Source organism: Taudactylus pleione, unplaced genomic scaffold (assembly GCF_031769625.1).
Source record: "Taudactylus pleione unplaced genomic scaffold, aTauple2 ptg000019l, whole genome shotgun sequence".
NCBI classification, from domain to species: Eukaryota; Metazoa; Chordata; class Amphibia; order Anura; family Myobatrachidae; genus Taudactylus; species Taudactylus pleione.
In genome coordinates, this window is record NW_028284421.1 from 30,398,705 (window position 1) to 30,424,566 (window position 25,862).

The 25,862-nt window shown below is 44.6% G+C and overlaps 1 protein-coding gene across 1 annotated transcript in view; it reads right to left on the reverse strand.

Moving 5' to 3' along the window:
* VPS13C (vacuolar protein sorting 13 homolog C) overlaps positions 1 to 25,862 on the reverse strand; it is a 452,448-nt gene that overhangs the window by 112,622 nt on the left and 313,964 nt on the right. Inside the window, exons 56-60 of the mRNA XM_088446402.1 lie at positions 17,179 to 17,334; positions 16,802 to 17,066; positions 16,560 to 16,720; positions 15,923 to 16,044; positions 13,025 to 13,322 (exon numbers count right to left, since the gene is read on the reverse strand). Coding sequence (XP_088302528.1) covers positions 13,025 to 13,322; positions 15,923 to 16,044; positions 16,560 to 16,720; positions 16,802 to 17,066; positions 17,179 to 17,334 — 1,002 coding nt within the window. The remainder of the gene's footprint in view (positions 1 to 13,024; positions 13,323 to 15,922; positions 16,045 to 16,559; positions 16,721 to 16,801; positions 17,067 to 17,178; positions 17,335 to 25,862) is intronic.

Here is a 25,862-nt window from a genome sequence, read left to right on the forward strand (position 1 = left end):
AAATCCCCAAAGCCTGAGGAATGCGAATACTGAGGAAGTTCATCAATTGAGGATTTTTAACAGCTTCCGGGACCCCTATAAATCTTAAATTGCTTCTTCTATCCCTATTTTCTACATCATCTAGTTTAGTAGATAAAGACTGGATAGTTTGTGATTGTCGATCTATAGTTACTTGTAAAGCATGTACTGTGTCCTCACAATCGCTAGTGCGTTGCTCTACTGTTGCAATCCTAGATGTATTCGCATCTATTTTATTGAGACGCGCGACTAATCGTGTATGAAGATCCTCAAATTTTTTATCTAGCAGAGGCATTAACATTTTGATTGTAACTTTCGCATTGTCCTCTGATGATGGGACAGATATGGACTGAATAGAACCTGTTGCTTGGCTCCCTGTCGAACCATCTGTAGAAAACAGTGGGGGTGAAGGGGGAGAAGTAGGTGTAGTGGACTTCTTACGAGTTTTACCCATGGTTGTCTCCACTGAGGAATCTGAATTATGCGGTTGTCTAAGCTTCTCTATGTACCTGTCCATGCCCTGTATCGGGCAAGCTAAATAAGATAATTTAATTGACTTGCCTGCTATATACTTCAAGCCAAGTAGAGGAATTTATTAGATAAACCCGTGTTTGTCTAGAGTGGCTTCACAACCCTATACGTCGTGGATAAATTACATTGTTAAGAGCTACATTGCAATATCGCTGTACCTAGATTGACTGCACCCAAAATCCTATTATCACAATCTTAGTACACTTAATACAAGGGTGACGCTAATAGATTCCAGAGAAAAAGTGAAAAAGCAATATGAATTGCAAATATTTTACAGTAAATACCTCTTTGTATAATAAAATACAAAATATAGAGCACAGAAATTAGACTAGTGTATCAGGGAAAATATTATAAATTTTCCCACTAGGTGGAGACAAACCTTAAGATATTTCTCCTAAACTCTCCCAAAAGTGAAAAGCAATAATCCTCAATATAACATACAATCTACATCAGAGTATAAATTATAGAATGTAATTAAGGGTATCTTTGTACCCTCAATTAGGGAGATATAAACAGTGTTCCCTTGTGTTTATAATATTCAATAGTTCTGCAACTGTCTTATCTGACAGGACTTGACACGCAGCTCAGTCAGTCACCAAAGTAGCTCCAGGTAAGGGACTGCAAAACGAGGGGTAAATAAGGTGGGCAGCTAGAGGAAAGTTGCAGTTGGGGTGGATGATAGATAGAAAAAGGGAATGATAGAAAAAAAAAGGAACACACAGAAGGGGGGCTGAGACCAAGGGCAGGGTAGGGAGGGGATGTTAGTTAGATGTTAAAGACAATACAGCGTTAGTACCTGGGGGTCAGTGGAATCACATCGTGCTGTGTCTTCAGAATGAAGGACACACCACCAGGCAGTAACCTGCAGCACTACGAGCAGCCAGGCAGGGGTTTATCCGTCTTCACCAACTTTTAAATATCAGCCGCTCTTGTGCGCCTGTTAGAATCATCACCCGGTTAACAGCAGTCATGTGGTATCAGAGGGTCAGGTAGAGTCCAGACACCCACTTCGGAGGACCCTGCGCAATTCAGCAAGAGGACCAAGATCAAGTAGAGTACACCCCGGCAATGGAGACCCACGATATCGCTCCAGACTGTCAGGTAAGGAGTTGGTCTTTTCAGCGCTAATAGCGCGGTGTCTTCTGCCCGTTCTCCTGATGCTGCAGAACCTCACCCTTAAGATACGGAGCTGTATAATCAGCGGTCCAAGGTCCCCTCTAGGTAGCTTGCCGGAAGGCACCCTCTGTGTCCAGGTAAAGGAATGGGGTATGGGGAGAGCCGCTTATCAGAGTAACCTGTCTCACAAGCCACTCCAAGCCTCACGCTCTCAGTTTCGCGCCTTTAGGTCAGGCGGTCATGTATGTCGATAAACTTTCAGCCAGACTTCGGTGCTTGAAAAGTCCTCCGAGGCAATGGAGGTATCAATCAACTCCTCTCCACTAGGGCCAAATAATGGGCCAGATAATATAGCCGTATAAGTCTCAGTTTAGGAGGATTCAGACAGATCTCCAGCTCTCAGTCAGGGACAGAACTAAAAGGCGGCCATGCTGGATGCCCCGCCCACCGGAAGTTGTCAGTACAACTTTAAAAGAAGCCCGAACAGGGGGTCAGTAAACACAGTGAAACATCTTTAACCAAGTAAAAACAACACAGGGTAACTACAAACAGCAGGAATTGGCCACAAAAAAAGCAAGGCGGAGCTTAAGGGAGGAAATATAGATTTCCCCAGGTGGATTCAGAGAAAGGGATTTACAGTAAAAGGTAAATACAAGAAAACAACCACCCTTTTCTCCTACAGCCAATCTGAGGGACACTGCTACCATAGGACGTTGAATAGCCACCACCAGGAGAGGGAAAGCTGAGACAACTGGAACAGAGGACCTTCTGTCCTGTCCAAATACAGATGAGAAGCAAACCGTCCCTGGATGAAGGCAAAGGACGAAATACAGTTAAGACAACATCCTGGTTCAAGTGAAAAGACAAAACCTTCGGCTGGAATGAAAAAATGGTACGCAGAAAGGCCATGTCCTCATGAAAAATTAGAAAAAAGCAATTACAAGACAATGCACTCAGCTCACAGACACACCAAGCTGACACAATGGCCATAAGAAAAGCCAGTGTCACGCTGGGAGGCGGTTTTCAGGAAGCTGAGGCCTGAGGCTGCGGGAGGAAACGGAGGCGAGGGGCCTGAATGTACGACGTCCGCATCCACGGGTCTTGGTCGTTGGCGAGACCTAGTCAAAGGTGCGGAATCTAACCCACGAGATCGTGTTCGCCAGTGACCCCACCAATCGGGATATGGGCTTGAGCTGCACCTTGTAAGCAGGTCGCGGTCCTTTGACTAGGTGACCAAAGCCCGCGGGAAAAAGGAGAGACGAACACTCGTGGCCCAATGGGTCTGTGCCAGTAAGGGGCACGTAGGAACACTGTACTTGAGGTACAAGGAAGTGTGCACTGCGGACACACTCTATCGGGTTGCCATTTAGAAAGAGTGCACCACGGTGCAATACTGTAACACGTAGATAGGGACCACAGAGTCCAGTAACGAGGTGGGTAGTGGTACTGGAGCCAGCCAGAGATTATGACGCTTGAGAGGTGGGTATGTGTAACTACACTCAGGCTGTGATGGTAAAGCACTGGTGAAATGGATAGTATACTGAACACAGGTGACGGTGGTAACGCACTGGTGGAATGGAGGTATACTGCACACAGGCGAGGTGGTAACGCACTGATGAGATGAATTATATAGCTGCACACAGGCTGAGGTGGTAAAGCACTGGTGAAATGAATGATATAGCTGTACACAGGCTGAGATGGTAAAGCACTGATGAGATGAATGATATAGCTGCTCACAGGCTGAGATGGTAAAGCACTGATGAGATGAATGAAATAGCTGCACACAGGCTGAGATGGTAAAGCACTGGTGAGATGGATGATATAGCTGCACACAGGAATAGATCACTGGAAGCAAGGGAACCTGGAACGAGAGACCACTAGTAACACTAGCAGCGACAATGGTTGTTCAGGCAACTACCTGATGCACAGGAGCCGGATATATACCCCTGGAAGCCCACTGATTGGTCCACAGTGTCAGCTGACCAGCCAGACTGTCAGGGAAGGAAGGATAGTCAGAGAAGGAAGTGTCATGGCGGCGCCCATGACAGGAACTCCGATCCCCGCGCACCAGGCCGCCCGAGACACCAGCATCAGGGAGAATGCTCAGCACCTCCTACGTCGCCGCACCAGCCGCCCGACAAGTCAGAGGAAGCCGGTGGGACGGCCGATCCCCGGCTGAACTCTGACAGCCAGCTTCCAAGTGACAAGCCTAAGCTCAATAGAGTTTAATGGCTCGAAATGAGCATGTTGAAGGGCTGTGAGAACTAAGTTGAGATCCCATAGAGCAACAATGGAATTAAAGGGGGATTGGACCGATAAGACGCCATGCAAAATTGTCCGAACTTTTGCAGTAAGGGCCAAACGCCTCTAAGTACATGGAGAGTGCAGAGACATGAACTTTTAAGGAATTCAGGCGGAAACTAGTCTCCAAACCCTCTTGAAGAAAGACTAGGAACCAAGAGACGAAAATCCTTAGGTATGATACTCCTTTTTCTTACACCACAAGATGCAGATATTCCAGACCTGGAATAGTTCAATGTCAAAACGTAAGCGTACCAGAACTGGACAGAAAACACAAGGATGACAAGCACCCTGATCCATTTGATAACCAGAAGCATTATCGGTAACGAGGGAAAGATGTACCCCAGACTGAAGTCCCACAGAACAGTCATGGCATCCAAGGCCTTTGGATCCCTGTAATGTGCACAAAGCTTGAAGTTTTGATGAGAGTCCTTGAGGTCCATCACTGACCCCACCTTTGGACTAATAGATGGAAGACTTACAGGTCAAGGGACCATTCTCCTGGCAGAATTGTGTGAATTCTGAGAAAATCTACCTTCCAATTATCTACACCCATTATGAACACTGCTGATATCGATGGGACAAAAGTCTCTGCCCAGAAAACAATTCAAGCAGTCTTCTCCATTGACCGAGCATTGGACAAGGCAAGAGAAATGGCCAGAAGCTTGAGTTTATTAGAAAAGCAGCCTTCAATGGGAACCAAAGCCCCAGCAAGCAAAGATTTAATGTCACATCTCCCCAACCTAAAAGGCTGGCATCCGTGGACCTACCCCAGGAATTATTTTCGGAGATCAGTTACCACCTTAGTGATTGAAGGTCACTGTGTTAAAGATTGATAAGCTGAGAGAATAGGAAATAATTGAACCCTGACCAATTCTTCAATGGACCGATACAACAGTGCACCTGAGAAGATCCCAGGCCCATATTGGAAAATGACTATATGTATCCTTTATGTCGATAAATGCCAATAATTTGTTGGCCTCCATGCCACAGATTACCAATCTTAGGAATTCCATTGAAAATTGGTCCACCCAAAGCCTGGAGTTCAGGGTCCGTAGATTGAGGATGGTCCAGAAAAACCCATTCGGGTTCTGTACTAGAAAACAGTGTGACTAAAATCCCTTCAATTGTTTCTTTCCTGGAATTTTTACCACCGCCCAATCGAAGAGCAGGGAATCTATGGCCTGTCCTAAAGCTGCCCTCTTCACCTAGTCCCAGGAAAGAAACGTGGTGAAAAAGCATCTGGAGGGAAGACCCTTGAGGTTGATGATGTACAGTCAGGTGCATAAATATTGGGACATTGACAGAATTTTCATATTTTGGCCTTCATTCACCAACACAATGGTTTTGAAATGAAACAAACAAGATGTGCTTTAACTGCAGACTTTCAGATTTAATTTGAGGGTAATTACATCCAAATCAGGTGAACGGTGTAGGAATTACAACGGTTTCTATATGTGCCTCCCACTTTTTAAGGGGCCAAAAGTAATGGGACTATCAACTCAAAAGCCATTTCATGGACAGGTGTGGGCTATTCCCTCGTTATTTCTTTATCAATTAAGCAGGTAAAAAGGTCTGGAGTTGATTCTAGGTGTGACATTTGCATTTGAAATCAGTTGCTGTTGACTCTCAATATGAGATCCAAAGAGCTGTCACTATCAGTGAAGCAAGCCATCATTAGGCTGAAAAATCAAAACAAACCTATCAGAGAGATAGCAAAAACATTAGGTGTGGCCAAATCAACTGTTTGGAACATTCTTAAAAAGAAAGAATGCACCGGAGAGCTCAGCAACACCAAAAGACCCGGAAGACCACGGAAAACAACTGTGGTGGATGACAGAAGAATTATTTCCCTGGTGAAGAAAAACCCCTTCACAACAGTTGGCCAAATCAAGAACACTCTCCAGGATGTAGGTGTATATGTGTCAAAGTCAACAATCAAGAGAAGACTTCACAAGATGTAAACCATTGGTGAGCCACAAAATCAGGAAGACCAGATTAGAGTTTGCCAAACAACATCTAAAAAAGCCATTACAGTTCTGGAACAACATCCTATGGAAAGATGAGACAAAGATCAACATGTACCAGAGTAATGGGAAGAGAAGAGTATGGAGAAGGAAAGGAACTGCTCATGATCCAAAACATACCACCTCATCAGTGAAGCATGCTGGTGGTAGTGTCATGGCGTGGGCATGTATGGCTGCCAGTGGAACTGGTTCCCTTGTATTTATTGATGAGGTGACTGCTGACAAAAGCAGCAGAATGAATTCTGAAGTGTTTCGTGCAATATTATATGCTCATATTCAGTCAAATGCTTCAGAACTCATTCAACGGCGCTTCACAGTGCAGATGGACAATGACCCGAAGCATACTACAAAAGCAACCAAAGAGTTGTTTAAGGCTAAAAAGTGGAATGTTATGCAATGGCCAAATCAATCCCCTGACCTGAATCCGATTGAGCATGCATTGCACTTGATGAAGACAAAACTGAAGGGAAAATGCCCCAAGAACAAGCAGGAACTGAAGACATTTGCAGTAGAGGCCTGGCAGAGCATGACCAGGGATGAAACCCAGCGTCTGGTGATGTCTATGCGTTCCAGACTTCAGGCTGTAATTGCCTGCAAAGGATTTGCAACAAAGTATTAAAAAGTGAAAGTTAGATTTAGAATTGTTTAGTTTGTCCCATTACTTTTGGCCCCTTAAAAAGTGGGAGGCACATATAGAAACCGTTTGTTTCATTTCAAAGCCATTGTGGTGGTGAATAGAGGCCAAAATATGTCAATGTCCCAATATTTATGCACCTGACTGTAACCCTTGGTTATGATGACCAACACCCAGGGGTCCATTGAGGACTCTACCCATCTGTCCCTGAGAAGACCTTCCCTTACTCCCAAATGGGAAAGGTGGGGAGAGACCCCCTCAGGCACTAGGCTTCTTCAGGTGCTGTGTCTACAAGACCAAGCAGATCTACTCTGCTGCACCGAGAAGCAATCAGAAAAGAACCTCTCCCTTGGGAGGCTTGTCCCCTGGCAACTGGCCTACCTCAAAAGGAATCAGTCAGAGGACTGAAATAGCCGTAGCAGAAACTCTAGACTCCATTTTGCACCGCCTCACAAACATCTTCCGCCGTGCCTTGAAGCAGATCTGAAAAATCTAACAAAGAATCCCAAGAGGAATTAGCCTGAAACTCCTCCCAGGAGCTGGTTGGCCCATCTTTCCATGGCCAGGGCCACCCACGCTGAGTCTAACATAGTTCTGATAGCCACACCAGAGCCCATAAAACAAACTTAACACAATCCTCCAGTTTCTTAACCAGTGTGTCCTTAAAAGTGGTTTTGGCTAAGCACGACACTGGTGCATCCACTCTAGAATACAGTTCTCACTTTAACATTTGATCTCCAGGAAGTGGATAAAGGGACACAAATTTCCGAAGGATGAAGAAATTTTAATCTGAGGCCTTCCATGCTTCCTCAACAAGCTCTGAAATATTAGAAGATGAAGGAAAGGTAACCATCCTCTTCCGTTTAAAAGGCCCTACTGCCTGAACCTGCGGGACCAAGTCTAAACAATCTACTGACTGCTGAACAGCATTACTCAGGTCCTTAAAAGTTATACCAGAGGAGAAGTCCAAAACCTCACCATCCAGGGGTACAACATCATTCTTAAGTTCATCATCCTTTTCGTCAGAGTTCGAATCCTCCAAGAAAAACACTTATGAGTCGCCCATCTAGGTTCCTCAAAGAACTGCTCCAAATAGAAAGAGACTTTGGCAAAACCTGAAGCCTAATGCTTCAAAGTCTGTAACCAGGCTGGTTCAGACAAAGGCTTCGAATTCATTGCCCTTGGCGGGATGGTATCCTTCACTTGTGCCAGGAGGGCAGGCAAGGCAGTGACTCTAACCTGCTCCTTTCTTTGAAGCGCCACCAGTTTGGAGACAGACCTACCCAAAGTTTGAGTCTGCGCAAACTCTGCCATGACAAATGTGCCACTGGAAGTGTACATGCTACCGATCCCCATCTGAAAGTATAAAGTATGCACACAAGGCCCATGAGAACACTGTCCACAAGACAGTTTAACTTTACACTGAGAAAACATACTTTGCCATAGCACCACCCTTAGATTTGGGGGATTTTTCCATTTCAGCTATAATTCACAGAAAAAAACCTGCTTGTCTGCAGAGTACACTTGTGAAAAATGACAGCAATAATTGCCTAACACACAAACAGTAAAGTACCTGCCAGAGAAAATAATATTTTTGGTACTCACTGCTAAGTACGTTTCTCTCTTAATCCATGTGACCGGATGGCCTCAGCCCAACTCCCGATCACAGATTGGGGTTTGCTCCCCACTGGGTCTTGGGGTATCAGGGATTCCCGCTTACAGTCAGTGACCGCCTGTCACCGACTCCACCTTCTGCGCAGTGGGCGTGTAACGATGCTTCCACCACCAAACTCCTTCCATCTGCGTTTGGAACCACTTATGAACACTCATGTTCCTACCTCCGGTACCTGGAACCGCTTCTGCTGTGTATGCTTCGACTAGCTGTGGCCACATTTCCTGGTTGGTGTTGGCGGTTTCCTCCTGATCCTTCGCAATGGACCAGGCTCTGCACGGTAGTTAGCAGAGGGCTTGAGCTTTGGAGATTGCTTGGCTCAATCCAGAACAGCCGGAGAATGGAATAGTGTTTTGCGCAATTCTGTTGGTCACAGGATGCAGATACAATCGAATAGGCAAAGGTGTTTATTGCAAATAGTCTTGAAAAAGACCTTCCCCCAGCTTACAGAAATCTTAACAGCAATTCTTCTCCACAAAGGATATACAAGGAAGTACATTCAGGCACGCAGCCTTCTTTTATGCCACTCCAATACACATTACCACAGGGGGTAAGACGGCCCTGTGGTTTCCAACCAATAACCTTAAGTGTATGTGCTGCCCACATGCATGTTTAACATTGTCCCTTATGGACAGTGGGGAGTGGTCACTCCCCTGTGCCGGAGCCCACCCACAGGGCTCTATACACCCTCGGCTCCATCTTGTCTGTAAGAGAAAAAGTTTTCCCTCCAAAACGGACCTCCAGGAATCACTTACATGACCAAGCCTACCACCCTGAATCTGAGCTCCAGAGGTGGGCAAGCAGGGTCCCTGGGCAGGGTTCCCTTTCCACGGAGGGGATGCCCTTTTGGATCTCCCTAAAACCACTTAGCTGGCTGCATTAGCCAGCTTCCTATGCACCTCCTCATACCACTTTCATGCATGAGGCTGCATAGGAGGACAATTTATATCCCTGGTAGTGGGCTGGGGGATACAGCAGCCCACTGAGGACTCTGGATCCCCTGGCCGTCCAGAGAAATTACAGGTAAGTGCACTTTAAATTATACATTTAAAATACATATATTAAATATATATATATATATATATATATATATATATATACACATATATATATATATATATATATATATATACATACACACACACACCCTTTTGTGCCTGTGCACAGCATCAGGCTTTTACACACTGCAGCACAAAACCTGATGTCCTGGCACAGTGCTGCACATACCGTTTTAAATACATTTAAAACCCCTTTTCCAGTACAGGTGGTAATATGTTTGTATATTTTGTTTAAAACTACGTGCCTTTTGCTCTGTGTGCAGCGCTGGGCTTTACTTAACCAGCTCTGCTGGGTCCCTGGGAGCCGAGCTCCCAGTCCCCAGCATAGGGCACTCAGCACTGCAGCCTTGGGGCATGCCTTTGCTGCAGCAGCTTCTCTGCACTGTAGAGCTGGGGTGCCGGGAGCCATACCCTGTCCCCAGTATCAGCGCACCCATCTAGTGCCGCACAGGGAGCTGGCTAACCCGGTTCCCCTGTGAACCAGCTACCCTGGATGGCTCTGCAGCCAGGCTGGGAGCCGGATTCCCCGGTCTCCCAGTGTGTGGTCACTCTGTCCGGCTGCTGTTTAATGCTGGGCGCCGGGGGTCCCAACCCCCAGCGTGTGGCTACCATGCCTTGCAGTCCGGCTCTGCACAGGGAGCCGGCTAGCCTGGTCCTCCCGTTGTGCGGCGCTTAGCCTTGAAGTCTGAGACACTTGCTTCGGCTGCAGCGGCTTCTTGCTGTCCTGGAGTGCCAGAAGCTTTGCAAGCAATCAGCTCGCAGCCTTGCTGTCCCGGTCCCCACTTAAGCACTTAAGGGCTCCTTACCACCCGCCGCGCACCGAGGGGTTAACACTGCAGCGGCCGTCAGAGGAGGTCCGGGCCCCGGCAGACAAGTACATTTTAATACAGCCAGCGCCTAAGGCCGGTAACGCACTTTTAAATATGGCGCCCAGCGCCTATTGCTTATTTTACAAAAATGGCACTGCAGCACGGTAGTTATCCCCTTCAGTTCCGTGGCCGCCATTATCCACGTGTGGCCAGCCTCCGGTCACAATCCATCTACAGGACAGTGGATACCATGGGGTGCAGAGGGCGCTGCCCAAGGAGCAAGCACAAACTAAATGTGTTTGTGGGCTGCCTCAACCCCCCTCTACATGCCTGAGGGCTTCATAACCAGAACACTTAAGCAAGAGAGGGTGAAAACAAAGTGTGACACAGAAAAGGGATGGAATGCAGTGTACCAAATTTCCTATTTTCTCTTGCAGCCCATCTGGAGGACACTGGATACCATGGGAACATTCCAAAGACGCCCCCTAAGGGAGGGTTTCCTCAGCTAGAGCGCAAAACTGTCAGACCAAAACTGGCATCTCTAGCTACAAAAATATAAAATTTGTAGAACTTTGTCAAAGTAAGTATTGAGGACCAGGTGACAGTCTTGCATAATTGCTCCACAGAGTCATCAGACGATCTGGAACTGGGGCTTCATTCGAAACATACGCTTGTCGGATGGTCGTCATGATCTATCTGGTGATCGACTGTTTTGTTGCTGGCCAACCTTTTTTTTTTTTTTTTATCAGAAAGCATGAGGAGGCTGTCCACTTTATGGTATACTGCATATCTTTCCACATAGATACACAAGGCTTTGACAATATCAAGAAGACTTGATATTGCTGTTAGAGGGCGAGTCGTCACTCAGAGCCAAAATCACAATTTCCTTGTTAAGATGAGACCGGAAGACGACCTTTTGCTAAAAAGAAGGTCTGGCGCACAGAACCGCCCTGTTTCCATGAAAAATGAGGAACAGAGACCAGCAAAAAAGAGCTGCCAACTCAGGCACTCATCTGGGAGATGAAATGGCCAGCAAACTAGAAACTTTTGAGGTTAAAAAGTTGAGATCTACAATAGAATAGTCTGAACTTCAGGGATGGTGGCCAACATACATTGGAAAAAAATGTAAAGAGCCAAAACCTGAGCTTTCAGTGAAGATAGTTTCAAGCTACTGTCCAAACCAGAGAAGACCTTAAGCTCAGAAGATCATGGCTTCAACAGCCATGCCATCAAAGTCAACTGAGCTAAGTCCTGACAGAAAACCATGCCCTTATTGAGCAGATCTGGGCGGACAGGTAATTGCCAAGGATGATCTGCCACCTGCTGAGAATGTCAGTGTACCATGACTGCTTTGACCAGTTCGGAGCCACCAAAATGACAGAAACTCCCTTGGATTTTATCGATTTTAGCACATGAGGAAGCAGTGGAATGGCAAAATAGCAGAATGGCCAAAACCAGCTCTACCATAGAGAAAAGACTTACATACAGAGTCAAAGAAGAGATCATCACCCACTTAGCTGTTATAGTAGGTAGGTATAGTAGTCAGCCTAGCTGCTATCGCAGGACAGGATAAAATAGGGTGTTTCTTTTTTTATAAGAAAAGTCATCCAGAGAAGAACAACAACAACCATGCAAGGTGTCTGAAGACTCTTCCAGACTGATATCTTGTTCCTGAGCATGGCTGAATAATAACATCCCTTAACATGTCATGGAAGGCAAACATCTAAGTGGAGGCCCGAGAGATCATGCCTTTGACCCAGCATCAGACTATAAAACCTGAAGGGGGTGAAAAGCAGAGAATTCATTTCTCCATAAGCACAACCTAGCAGCTGTGATGCCAAAGATAAAGTCAGTTATGACTTCCCAGACAGGGACTACACCATGGCTGTGTGACCCAACTTGAACTGTGGAAGCCTAGGCTAGCATTATGTACCACCCCTTAGACAGCTGGATCTAAACAACCAGTAGGTGGTTATGTAGTCTGGCCTGTCAACTTTCGAAAATCCAGGAAAAGGACAGTGACTGCATAAATTAGTAAGCAAAGCAGGACCCCAAAGATAAGTGAAGAGAGGACTGAAACAGGATACAGTCAGTCAAGTGTATCAGCAACCAACAATAACACAATATGAAGAGTACTGGACAGAACCCTAAAGCAATAGGAAGCCAGCAGTCTACATACAATAATTCATAGAGGATGGTCACTGTACTATAACAAAGGTGAGACATACTACAAAATCACTGAGAGTACTGGGAATAAGCACAAACTATAGGTCAGTATGCAGCAAACAAAGTGAAGTGTACAGTGACATATCACTTTAGCCAGTACAGTCAGTTGAGCTCCCCCATGGCCTAAACGGCAAACCCCAAAGACTGGCCCATCCTCACTCCTTATGTTTGCAGTGATGAGTAGGAGACATATTCCTAATTAAAAATAAACAAAATTAATAAATAAAGGAAAAATAACTATGCAAAGGGGGTCCCGATGGAGTTGCAGAGGGGGGGGAACTTCTGTTTAAAGCTAAAGCTATTTTAAGTACCAACTGCTATGGTCCCCTCCAGTAACCGATGGTAGCAGTGCCCCCTAGATTAGATGTAGGAAAAATCAGAATTGACGCAAACTGGAATTATTTTAATTTTGTAATTTATGAATTTATCATACAGTTTTGACATTAACAAACCTACAAATACACTATAACTGCCACCAATACTTAACCATGGACTTATAATAAGTCATTAGACCCTTGAGTTATAACAGAAATCATCTTATTAACATTGAATATTGCAAAGTGGATGGTTTGAGAATGCAAACACCACAAACATCACTACAAATCAATGTGTGCTAGTTGAAGGTGACTTACCTCAAGCAGGTATCTCAGTGAGTAGGGCAAGAGATTTTTGATGGTCAGCGAAGGGTAGAGATGTATAATGTAGGCTGGATCCCAGTCCTTTTCACCATTACTGGTGATAAAGTTGATTTCATCAGGCACGGCTGTGCAATTCACTATAAGAGGCAGGAAGTTGGTTTCAGTAGCTGGACACTGTAGTGTGCATCGAACTTCACTACTCCTGTGTAGCATTTCTTTCCACATAATGTAGGTTGTGGACTCTTTGAACTGTTCAACCAATACACCTGCTGGCTTCAGGAATAACTGACACCTGTTGATGTTATAGCATCATTAAAAAAAAAAAAAACTATGCAAAAATAAAATTAAACCAATTATTGAATATAAGACAACAAAACAATGTGGTTATTTATTTACATATGCAGAGACATGATGAAATGCAGATAAAAATTATACTAATTACTTTGTAATATTATTTGTTACTAACATATTTAAGCATTTTGTTTTAAGACACTGCTTAAAAATAGCAAAAAGTATGGAATGAGCAACATGTTCTTTAGGGATGTAGTTAAGAGACCGCCGGCCGCGATGCCGGCGGTCTAAATCCCAATGGGGGAAGCCAGACACGAGCTTAAGATAAGCGTCGAAATACCGACATCTATCCGAATCCCGATGCTGGAATCCAGAAGGCTGCCAGCCCGAACGAGGTAAGTATAGGGGCATCTTAGCTGTTAGACACGGGGGGGGGGGGGGGGGCATTACATACAGATTCCGCTCATTGTTATGGGTTAGTTTATCCATACATGGGCATGAGGTTTGTGTGTAGATACAGAACAGTCACAGAAGAACATCCAATAAATTTTAATTTGAAAATGGTTTCATCAATCAAAGCAGAGAAGTTGCACAACTCCTCTTATAGAGGTCCCAGAACAAACTCCTATCAAAGTGAAACCAGTAGTAACATCATGTGTCCAGACAACATATTGACCTGACAGCAAGAATGCGTTGATTGCTCTTCTGCTGGATTAGAGACTCAACAGATGCTGTGCCTTTGCTATTTTAAATTGGACAATTGTGAGGACAGACACCAGCCTCCTGACTGGTGGTCTGTAGTCCTTCCTGTTTAGTTCCAAATCTGTGGTCCTTATCATGAGCAACATTTTCACAAATTAATAGCAAGCCTCCAGGACTGATGTTCTGTTGTTCTACTATGATCAGTTCAAAGTTTTGTGGTCTCCATCGAAGCAAGTCTTCCAATAAATGTTCACGCCTACCTCCAACAGTGAAAGTCTCTTGTCCTTCATAGTTAGTTCTAAGGTATGTGGTCCCCATAAAAAGCAAACCATATAATGTTACATAATAAGAACTATTCTAAATGGTCTAATTCTATTTAACTTTCTGTTGCGGGAAAACCCATACAGATTCAGTAAGACAACTCCACCGCAGGTGTACATAATCTATAAGGGAGGTTTAAAAGACTTATTTGCAATGAAGAATACCAGCAGGATCAAGTGCTTTCCAGAACAAAATTTTCTTGCACAATCACCAGTAATCATTCTAGGTTAGAAATTTGCCAGTTACCTCAAGGAAAAACCTGCACCCTAGAGGGTGGTTCCTCCATCTGTACATTTTAGAATTGTGAAGAAATGTCAGCCAAAGGCTGACATTGTGGCTTCCTGGCAGAACAAAAAGGTGGACAACTTTTGCTCAAGGACTAGGGATCCACATGAGTTCCTTGTTGATGCCATGACAGTTCTGTGAAACTGCCATCTAATTTTCTCTTGTAGCAATGATTCCACGCAACTGGTGTTCATGGAGATACAGTAAGGCTGTTCTTCTTACGAAACTATCTTTTCAGGTTAAGGGGGTTCCAAATTCCACTTAAATCAAGACATTGCAAATGAGGAATTCTTAATGTCTCAGAAGTTGCTAGTGCCTTAAGGAGCTATGTTGCAAGGATGAGTATGGTCAGAAAATCCACATGATCTTTTGGTCCTCTATGATGCTCGTACAAAAGCTTCCAGTCTGCACCTAAACAAACGATTGCTAGATATATCATGCTTTCAACTGTGGTAGGCAGGTTGCAAGAGTATCCAGCAGGATGGGGACAAGATGGAGGATTTAACATTTTAATCCTGTGCCAAAATCCCGTAGTAAACCTCATCGCCCCAGTGTCCAACACTGGGTTAAGTGAAAATAATTTAATTTGAGAATAAAAATCCCATTACAGATGTGTCCTTACACATCTTTGCTGCAGTGGCACTAAAAACCCACTCTCGGCGTGCCATATCCCATGAGACTCTGCTAGCGCCAGGCATCTTTTTTGGGACAGAGTCTCTGAATCTGTATACGAAGTGCGACAATGGAGCGACTGCAGCTTTTCTTCATTCCGTTCAGTTATGCTACATATACAGACTCATGTGCACACAGATATACAAGGGTCGCATATCAAATTAATTAGTCTGTTGGTGCGTCATTATCGCATCGCATCTTAGATGCATTTTTGACAAAACACTAGCAGAGTAGCATGGGACCTGGCGGCTCATTCACGTCAGGCAGTTGCGATGTGTGGTGTATCAAAGCTAGATGTATGAGGATACATCTGTATATACACACACCCTTACACATCAGGTGCAAGTACTGTACTGAATCAGAACCTATTTATTCCAAGGGAACTTAAAAAAACCTTTCCTTCCTATGCTGGGTGACAGGAAGAGCCTACCATTAATTTTGAGACACATTTTTCTCATGGGTTTGAATCCTTTGAGGCCTACATCCCCCAAATGGCTTCTGGTAGAAGAACAATTTGTAGTTCACAATGCTAGTGGGATATCAAATATGGTAAATGCTAATTGCAGATTAACAATTGGCCAATTGTACTAGGATGCATTATACACTGAACGCGAGCTATACCTGTAGGAATGCAGGGGGACATGAAATTCTTCATCTGGATTACACACACCAATTTCCTCCAGTAACTTGGCATTTGCCACAAACTTGTACACAGTAAATGGGATTGAGAAATGGTTCTTGATCTGAAATTGTAAAAAAATAAAATAAATTCATCCATGTTACAAAACTTTCTTGTAGACAGGTCGGCTAGAAAATTAGCTAACGTTTTCATCTGTAAAAAAGTTTCAAATCATCAATAGGTAAGGCACCAAGTTTGAACCAACATAAATCAACACTGTAGTGTTTTAAGGATTCAATTACATGTTTTCTTGTGAAGTGAAAGCATGAAAGGACAATACATTTTATAAATACAAAGAAAATACATATTTGTCTAAATGATCATCTTGCATGACAAATCCTATCAACAGAGATCAAAGTTATTATAAAAACATGAAAGCATCTTACAGATTGACATGTTCTACCATAGTACTGTACCAGAATTTCTTACCCAGTTTCCTACAACATAATGAAAATGGGGACTTAACAATGAGTAATAATAAAGAAATGCGATACTCATTTGTACTTGTTTTCAGGAAAGATGAAAGGGGAAGCAGTCATTTTGGAAGAGCATTACAACACAAGGAAAGCGGTCACTCACCTGCAATGGGGATCTAACGGATAAAACTTTGTTCCCCTCGCTGGCATCAATCTGCACAACAATGGAAACACAGCTGTCTTGTAATGGACTCCGTACGTTGTAAAGGCGCCTGGCTGGCTTAGTAACTGGGACATTTGTCACCTCTGTGTATCCTTGGGGCACTAAGAGAAAGGAAAAGGCAACTGTTGAAGAAAGAGTACCTAACACTTTAGAGGAGTCCACTGAAAGTACAAAAACATTACCTATGCCAAGTGTAAAAAGGCTGCTCTCTTGCCGATGCAGTGCAGACAGTTTTCCTCGGTGCAGAGGCTGCACAGCAGCGAATTCAAGCTCCAGTGACTCTTCCTGACTCACATTATGAACACGGTCATGTGTTGATGATCCAAACAGTCGCAGATTTGGACCGTGCTGTAGTACAATGGGAACACCCAGTGCATTTATGACAATTAATGGGGCCCTGTCCTTCAAAGAATAGTCAAAAGTAGAAGCAGTTCCTTCAGAGAAGGCCTATGGAAGAAAAAATGATTCTCATAGCAATCATCCAAGTGTTTCTAAATGGACCAAGAACCAGTAACTCCAGTTCAGCGATCCTAAATATATTAACAGTTATTATTCTTACCTTTGCCAGATTGCTGAACACTCCCAGAGTGCACTTAGAGATGGTTATGTTCATGGTGTCCTTAGAGACAATGTTAATAGCAGACTGGGGCTCAGGGACATATATAAAGTCATCCCCGGGAAGAAGACTCTTGTCCTGGACTGGGTTGTTCTTCATCTTCAAACACATAAGACGGAATTCAACTTATATAGACAACTTATATCATACTTTTTTCTGAACAAAGACTAGCAAAGTCCAAACATTTAGAAATTCAAAAAATAAGAGATATGTTAAGAACTTACCCTCGTTATCTCTATTTCTACGAGGTCATAGGGTCCACAGGTAACCTTGGGTATAGGTGATGCAAGGTCATCTGGGCACCACGCAGTTAAATCCTTCTCCCAGGATGCACTGGGGCATTCCCCTACACCACGCCCCCAGGTCAGGAGCTCCTCAGTTACGTAATAAGCCATAGGCCAGAGGAGAAGAGGGAGGGAAGGATTCTGGAACACTCAAGAATTACATTCTCACACAGGAGACGGAAAAACGGTGACCAGAGTGAAGCCCATGTGAAACACAGGTGCGTCAAGGCGGGCGCTCTGTGGACCTCGTAGAAATAGAGTTAACAAGGGTAAGTTCTTACCATATCTCTTATTTTCTACTTCGGGTTCCATAGGAGGTCCACAGGTAACCTTTTTCCCAAAGCAGTTATCCACAGGGGTGGAGGACGCTCCTGTACATAAAGGAGAATCCGCCGCCCGAGAGAAGCATCCTGAGTGGCAAACTAGAGGTCTGAATAACAAACCACGTGCCATCCTACCAAGCTGTATGGCTTAAATGTAGCTTAACTGGCCATTCTCTCTTGTGCAAACTAAAAAAGAATAAACAAGGAGTCTGAATTTCAGAGAGAGAACCGATACGATCCCCATGAATCCTGGAGGTATGTCCTAAAACAAATGAGTCTGTCACAATAATTTCTGCATTAAAGTGAAAAATTAAAGACTACCTTAGAAAGGAACCCAGGGCAAGTTTAAAAATTTTTTAATTAATCACATGAATTCTATAATAATTAAAATAAAAATGAAGACAAATGAGTACTGAAGCCATATTATTAAGATTACCGGTCCAAAATGTTTTAAATTTGAATAACTATAATCTCCATCTCTGTATCTCAGATTTGTTTGTTCTAATACCAAAACAATGCTGCAATGAAGAATTACAGTTATTTCAGTGAAATATCTATATATCTATTGAATTCTAATATGTCTAATGTTCATATGTACTTTTTTGAACATCCTATTTATTATTGTGTTTTACAACTGGAAACAAAACAGTAATAAATCGAGATAGGTTATTAGCAGACTGACAGGAGAGGTAAGAGGGCTCTGCTCCCAATCTTGCAATCTGTAGAATGACATGAAGTTCAGCCAGATTGCAAAAGTAATAAGCATATGGTGAACTATATGATCCGGTCACACAGCAAGCTTTCCTCACTACTTGCTGCCCTTCATAACATCTATTATTATAACAAACTATTACTCCAAGGTCCCTTTTTTGGTTGCAGCAGACATTAGATCACTACTCATGCTGTATTTTGATTTGGGATTTTTAGGACTCACATGTATCAATTTTTTACTGAAAACTAAGTCTGAATTTCAGCGAGAGAACTGATACGATCCCCATGAATCCTGGGGGGCACGTCCTAAAACAAATGAGTCTGTCACAATAATTTCTGCATTAAAGTGAAAAATTAAAGACTACCTTAGAAAGGAACCCAGGGCAAGTTTACAACAGTGTCCGTCCCTGCGGACAGTAAACCATTTGAAATCCACTAATTCTGTGGTTTGAATGGAGAGCCCTAAAGGGTCCTAATGCTCCTGGACACATGAGGTCCACCTCTGACAGACCCCCACCTGTCCACTAGGAGCTGAAACACTACCAGGTGAAGAGACTATTCACCTGAATGTATGTTCTGATGGCTGAAGAATATGTCTAACCATTTATCCTCCTAGTATGAACACCACCCCAATTTCCTGGTGGATGATCCTATGTCAGAGTGCAAGACACCTCTGTCAATGCTACTAGACTTTGGGTTACTAGCTAAATAACTGTTGTGGCATTGTCTGACTATGACTTTACAGACCCTCCGTGAAGTATCAGCCTCTTAAGTCTTTATACAAAGAATATGATGAGGAAACCATATTAATAGAAAGAGAGATAGTCTCTCTGGAGAATGCCCTTTCTCACCCAGGCATGCATGGTAGCCCTAGGTGAACTGAAAAGGTCAGCCTCACACATTGGGACCCCTCAGGATGAGGCCCGAACCGTCAGGCGGAGGGCTTGTCATCAGGCTTAGGAGCCGGACGCCTGGTACTCCAAGGCTGCCTACCAGGCCCGGCCGCCCTTTTGGTATTATGTGGAATCCTATTTAAATCTCTCTACGGCTGTTGACACCAAGTGTATGTGTCTTGCGTATGGCGATATGCATATGTGGATGCACAGTGTACGCAACGTGTGACACATAAGCAATACCTACCCTTATTGTAATACCACCAGTATGCGTAATAGTTGCTATCTTCGTATCAAAACACAATGTGAATTACAGTGCAATATATACATCACAGTATAATAATCTTAGGTGAAAACAAGTGAACACACACACCAGTTTCTGTGTCCAACGCACAAAGGTAAATATTGTACTAAAAGAATATAACATTATTATCACAAGTTATACAGTGGTGTAAAACAATTCAGAAAAAAAATGTCAGAGTTACAAACCAGTATACATACGTTCGCATGCGTTCCCTGGATCCAGAGTACAGTCGTCACCAGATGACCGATAGAATACAGCTACTACTCTCTGGACCAGGGGAGCCTAATTTATACAGTTAAATTATGGGTGTGTGTATAAATAGCAGGCTGTGTCTTCTTCCATTAGTCCAGGGGCGGGATGTTTCCAGTTCACTGTGGGTCATTGGTTGGTTCAAACAGTGGGCGATGCCGAGGCTCAGGATGCTGTTGCAGATGTTCACCTCTGGGTTCCCGCCAAAAAGCTAGTTCAAATCACCCATTGTTATATGCTATATTAAACATAAATCCGACATTGCTAATAACTGCTTGCCGCAATGTGCGACAATCTATTCGCAATCACCGGCTTACTGCTAACACAATTCTGTACATTATGACCCCAAACACGATGTTAATATGTGGTCCCGTCCCTGGACTATATGTATAACTGGTTTTCTTCTCTTTAATACATTTGTACTTTGGTGTACACCGTTGGTTGTATGTGTGACTACTATGTGTAAATTACTGAGTAGGAGGCAGGTTTGTATTGTGTGAGCCACGAAAGCCAGGATATATATAATACATTGGACATGTCACTATTAATTGTAATATAAATGTCTGATCTGTACTGTAAATACATCTTGAATACAACTTATAGTAAAATGTACAGATAATGTACATTTTACATTATCTGCACAGGGTGTGTTAAACAAAATGCAGTTAGGAGCTACAATTAAAGATCTGCATATCCTTAGCATTTTGTATGTTATCTGACCTTCTTGTTGGTTTTCTGCAGACCAGAGACAATTACCGTACAGGGTCTATTTGATCACCAACAAATTCCAATTGTCCAAGCTAACAATTGAAGCAAACATACAGTATTTACACTCCCAATCAATCCAAGGTCTATTAAAAGTTTTTGGTTAGAACAATCTGATATTGTGTTTTAGGCCAATTTGAAATGTAAACTGGGATTTTGTTAAAGTCTGAAATATAAGGCATATTTTGTAGTGTATTTAATATTTTTGACTTCGACAATTAGATGGCCTGGGAAAGGTCTGAGGCCTGGCTCTGTCCAAAATCCGAAAGTTTCTAACAGACGGAGTCCAAATCCCTGAAGTGGTTGGAGCTGAATGCATACAAGCTGTAGCCAAGTTACTGACAATTTTGTCTAACTCATAGCCAAACATTAGCTTCCCATCATAAGGTAAACCCTCCAATCCCTCCTTGGATTCAGCATCCGTTGTAGAAGAACGGAGCCACAGGGATCGTCGAGCTGCTATGGCTGCTGTAGAAACCCAGGCCTGTAGCATAGCAAAGGCCTAAAACCACAAAGATTGGGCAACCCTAAAACTCTGCGCACTCCTTATAAAGTAGCACACATCATACAGCAAAGAAACCGATACAATACTATAAATATAGTCTTACTGCCCAAAGGAAGTGTTCAATGTGATGGATGCAGTTGTAGTAGTTCTTGTATGGAATCTTGCCGAAAATGGAAAAAAGAGAACAAACAAGAAGAAAATAATATAGTGTAGTAATTCGTAATGAAAAAAAGTCTCTCAAATAACTAGGGGTGAGCGGGTTCGGATTTCTGAAATCCGAACCCCCCCCGAGCCCCCCCGATCCGAGGCAGATCCGAGTCAGGCTCGACTTTTCCCGCCTGACTCGGATCTGAAATCGAGGCAAAACGTCATCATCCCGCCTTCCGGGTCTCGCGGGTTTTGGATCCTATATAAGGTACCCGCGTCGGCGCCATTTTCTCGCTCGGCTGTGGACAGTGAAGAGGGAGGGTGGGAGTTAGGGCTGGCTGGGCTGTGTAGTGTAGTGCAGAGTAGTGTTGTGCTGTGCTGCGCTGTGCTGCTGTTGTCCATAGGGGCTGTGTCCACTACTTCAAAGTCCATAGGGGCTGGCTGTGTTGTGCTGTGCTGCTGTTGTTAATAGGGGCTGTGTCCACTACTTCAAAGTCCATAGGGGCTGGCTGGACTGTGTTGTGCAGTCAGTTCTCCATAGGGGCTGTGTCCACTCCAAAGTCCTGTGCAGTGTCCCAGTCCTAAAGGGGTGCTGTAGTGTTGTCCAGGGGGTGCTCTGTCCATCAGGGGTGCTCCCCCCAAGTGCTAAAAAAATAATATTTTTTCTGTGTTTGTGAATTGTGTGCGCAGTAGCCGCACGTGCATCAACAAAGTAGTGCCAAGCGTGCGCCTGTGTCATAAGTAAAGGGCCGGCTGGCTTGACCGTTAAAGGGTGCTGTAACCCCCAAAGTACACTCCAGTCCAAACCAAAAAAAAAAAAATATTTTCTGTTTGTGTGAATTGTGTGCGCAGTAGCCGCACGTGCATCAAAAAAGTAGTGCCAAGCGTGCGCCTGTGTCATAAGTAAAGGGCCGGCTGGCTTGACCGTTAAAGGGTGCTGTAACCCCCAAAGTACACTCCAAACCAAATAACTAAATATTTTTTCTGTGTTTGTGAATTGTGTGCGCAGTAGCCGCACGTGCATCAACAAAGTAGTGCCAAGCGTGCGCCTGTGTCATAAGTAAAGGGCCGGCTGGCTTGACCGTTAAAGGGTGCTGTAACCCCCAAAGTACACTCCAAACCAAATAACTAAATATTTTTTCTGTGTTTGTGAATTGTGTGCGCAGTAGCCGCACGTGCATCAACAAAGTAGTGCCAAGCGTGCGCCTGTGTCATAAGTAAAGGGCCGGCTGGCTTGACCGTTAAAGGGTGCTGTAACCCCCAAAGTACACTCCAGTCCAAACCCAAAAAAATATATTTTCTGTTTTTGTCAATTGTGTGCGCAGTAGCCGCACGTGCATCAACAAAGTAGTGCCAAGCGTGCACCTGTGTCATAAGTAAAGGGCCGGCTGTCTTGACCGTTAAAGGGTGCTGTAACCCCCAAAGTACACTCCAAACCAAATAACAAAATATTTTCTGTGTTTGTGAATTGTGTGCGCAGTAGCCGCACGTGCATCAACAAAGGAGCAGCGCCAAGCATGCGCCTGTGTCCCATAAGTAAAGAGCCGGCTGGCTCATTTCTTAAAGGGTGGTGTAACCAACAAAGTGCACTACTCTCCAGCAAAAATAAAAAAATATTTTCTGTGTTTAGCTGCACGTATATATCAAATCGATATAACATAAATGGAGGACCAAACTTTTTCCGATAAAAATAAAATAGAGAAAGATCAAGAACCACTTCCTCCTAGTGCTGAAGCTGCTGCCACCAGTCATGACATAGACAATAACATGCCATCAACGTCGTCTGCCAAGGCCGATGCACAATGTCATAGTAGAGGGCACATACAATCCCAAATGGCAAAGTTCAGGAAAATGACCTTGAAAAAAACATTTAAATCATCTGAAGAGAAACGTAAACTTGCCCATATGCCATTTACGACACGGAGTGGCAAGGAACGGCTAAGGTCGATCCCTAGTATGTTCATGACTAGTGGTTCAGCTTCACATGACGATGGAAGCCCTCCTCCCAGTAAAAAAATCAAAAGAGTTAAGCTGGCAAAAGCACAGCGAAGAACTGTGCTTTCTAAGAAGATATCACAAATCCCCAAGGAGAGTCCAAGTGTGGTGGTGGTTGCGATGCCTGACCTTCCAGGCACTGGACGGGAAGAGGTGGCTCTTTCCACCATTTGCACGCCCCCTGCAAGTGCTGAAAGGAGCACCCACAGTCCACTTGCTGATATGCAAATTGAAGATGTCACAATTTCCTCCTTAGTCAGGATCGGAAGTAGTCCTGCAGGCCATGTCACTGGCATGACTGACTCTCCTATCCGGGATTCCTCCGGAGGATCCTGCATTGCTACGCCTCCTGCTGCTGTTGCTGGGAGTCGTTAATCATCCCAGAGAGGAAGTAGGAACACCACTACTTTTACTAAACAACTGACCCTCCAACAGTCCTTAGCGAGGAGGATGAAGTACAACAGCAGTCATCCTGAAGCAAAACGTATAACTGAGGCCTTGACTGCTATGTTGGTGTTAGACGTGCGTCCGGTATCCGCCATTAGTGCAGTGGGATTTAGACAATTGATGGAGGTAGTGTGTCCCCGGTTCCAAATCCCGTCTAGATTCCACTTCACTAGGCAGGCGATACCGAGACTGTACAGAAACGTCAGAAAAAGTGTCCTCAGTGTCCTGAAAAATGCCGTTGTACCCAATGTCCACTTAACCACGGACATGTGGACAATTGGAACAGGGCAGACTAAGGACTATATGACTGACAGCCCACTGGGTACACTGGGTAGATGTATCACCTTACGCAGCAACAGCAGCAGCGTCACCAGTAGCAGCATCTCAGAAACGCCAGCTCGTTCCAAGGCAGGCTACGCTGTGTATCACCGGTTTCAGTAAGAGGCACACCGCCGACAACCTCTTAGAGAAACTGAGGGAAATCATCGCCCAGTGGCTTACCCCACTTAGACTCTCCTGGGGATTTGTGATATCTGACAACGCCACCAATATTGTGCGGGCATTACATCTGGGCAAATTCCAGCACGTCCCATGTTTTGCTCACACAATAAACTTGGTGGTGCAGAATTTTCTGAAAAGCGACAGGGGCGTGCAGGAGACACTTTGGGTGGCCCGAAAAATTTCTGGCCACTTTCGCCATTCAGCGACTGCGTGCCGAAGACTGGAGCGCCAGCAAACACTCTTGAACCTGCCCCGCCATCACCTGAAGCAAGAGGTTGTGACGCGGTGGAACTCAACCCTCTATATGCTTCAGAGGATGGAGGAGCAGCAAAAAGCCATACAAGCCTATACATCCACCTATGACATAGGCAAAGGAGGGGGTATGCACCTGACTCAAGCGCAGTGGAGAATGATTTCAGTGTTGTGCAAGGTTCTCCAGCCCTTCGAAATTGCCACGTGAAGTCAGTTCAGACACTGCCAGCTTGAGTCAGGTCATTCCCCTCATCAGGCTTTTGCAGAAGCAGCTGGAGAAAGTGAAGGAGGAGCTAAGACGGAGCGATTCCGCTCGGCATGTGGGACTTGTGGATGAAGCCCTTCAATCGCTTTGCCAGGATTCCAGGGTGGTCAATCTGTTGAAATCAGACCACTACATTTTGGCCACCGTGCTCGATCCTAGGTTTAAAGCCTATGTGGTGTCTCTCTTTCCCCGACACAAGCCTGCAGAGGTGCAAAGACCTGCTGGTGAACACACTGTCAGCTGAAGCGGAACGTGACACGTCAACAGCTCCTTCTTCATTTTCTCCCGCAACTGGGGCTGCCAGGAAACAACTTAGGTATCCTAAGCAACCCCCTGGCGGTGATGCAGGGCAGGCAGGACCAAGTTTGGACATCTGGTCCGGACTGAAGGACCTGGCAACAATTTCTGACATGTCTACTGTCACTACATATGATACTGTCACCATTGACAGAATGGTGGAGGATTACATCGGTGACAGCATCCAAATAGGCATGTCAGACAGTCCATACCTCTACTTGCAGGAAAAAGAGGCAATTTGGAGGCCCCTGTACAAACTGGCTCTATTTTACCTGAGTTGCCGCCCCTCCAGTGTGTACTACGAAAGAGTGTTTAGTGCAGCCGGGAACCTTGTCAGCGAAAGGCGTAGGAGGTTGCTTCCACAAAATGTGGAGAAGATGATGTTCATCAAGATGAATTATCAGCTCTTCCAGGGAGACCAGCCTCCAGAACATACAGAGGGACCTGTGGTGGTGGATTCCAGTGGGGACGAGTTAATACTCTGTGAGGATGAGGATGTACACAACACTGAAGAGGGTGAGGAATCGGTGGATGAGGACGACATCTTGCCTCCGTAGAGCCAGTTTGTGCAGGGACAGATTAATTGCCAGCTTGTTTTGTGGGGGCCCAAACGAACCAATCATTTCAGCCACAGTCGTGTGGCAGACCCTGGCGCTGAAATGATTGCTTTGTTAAAGTGTGCATGTCCT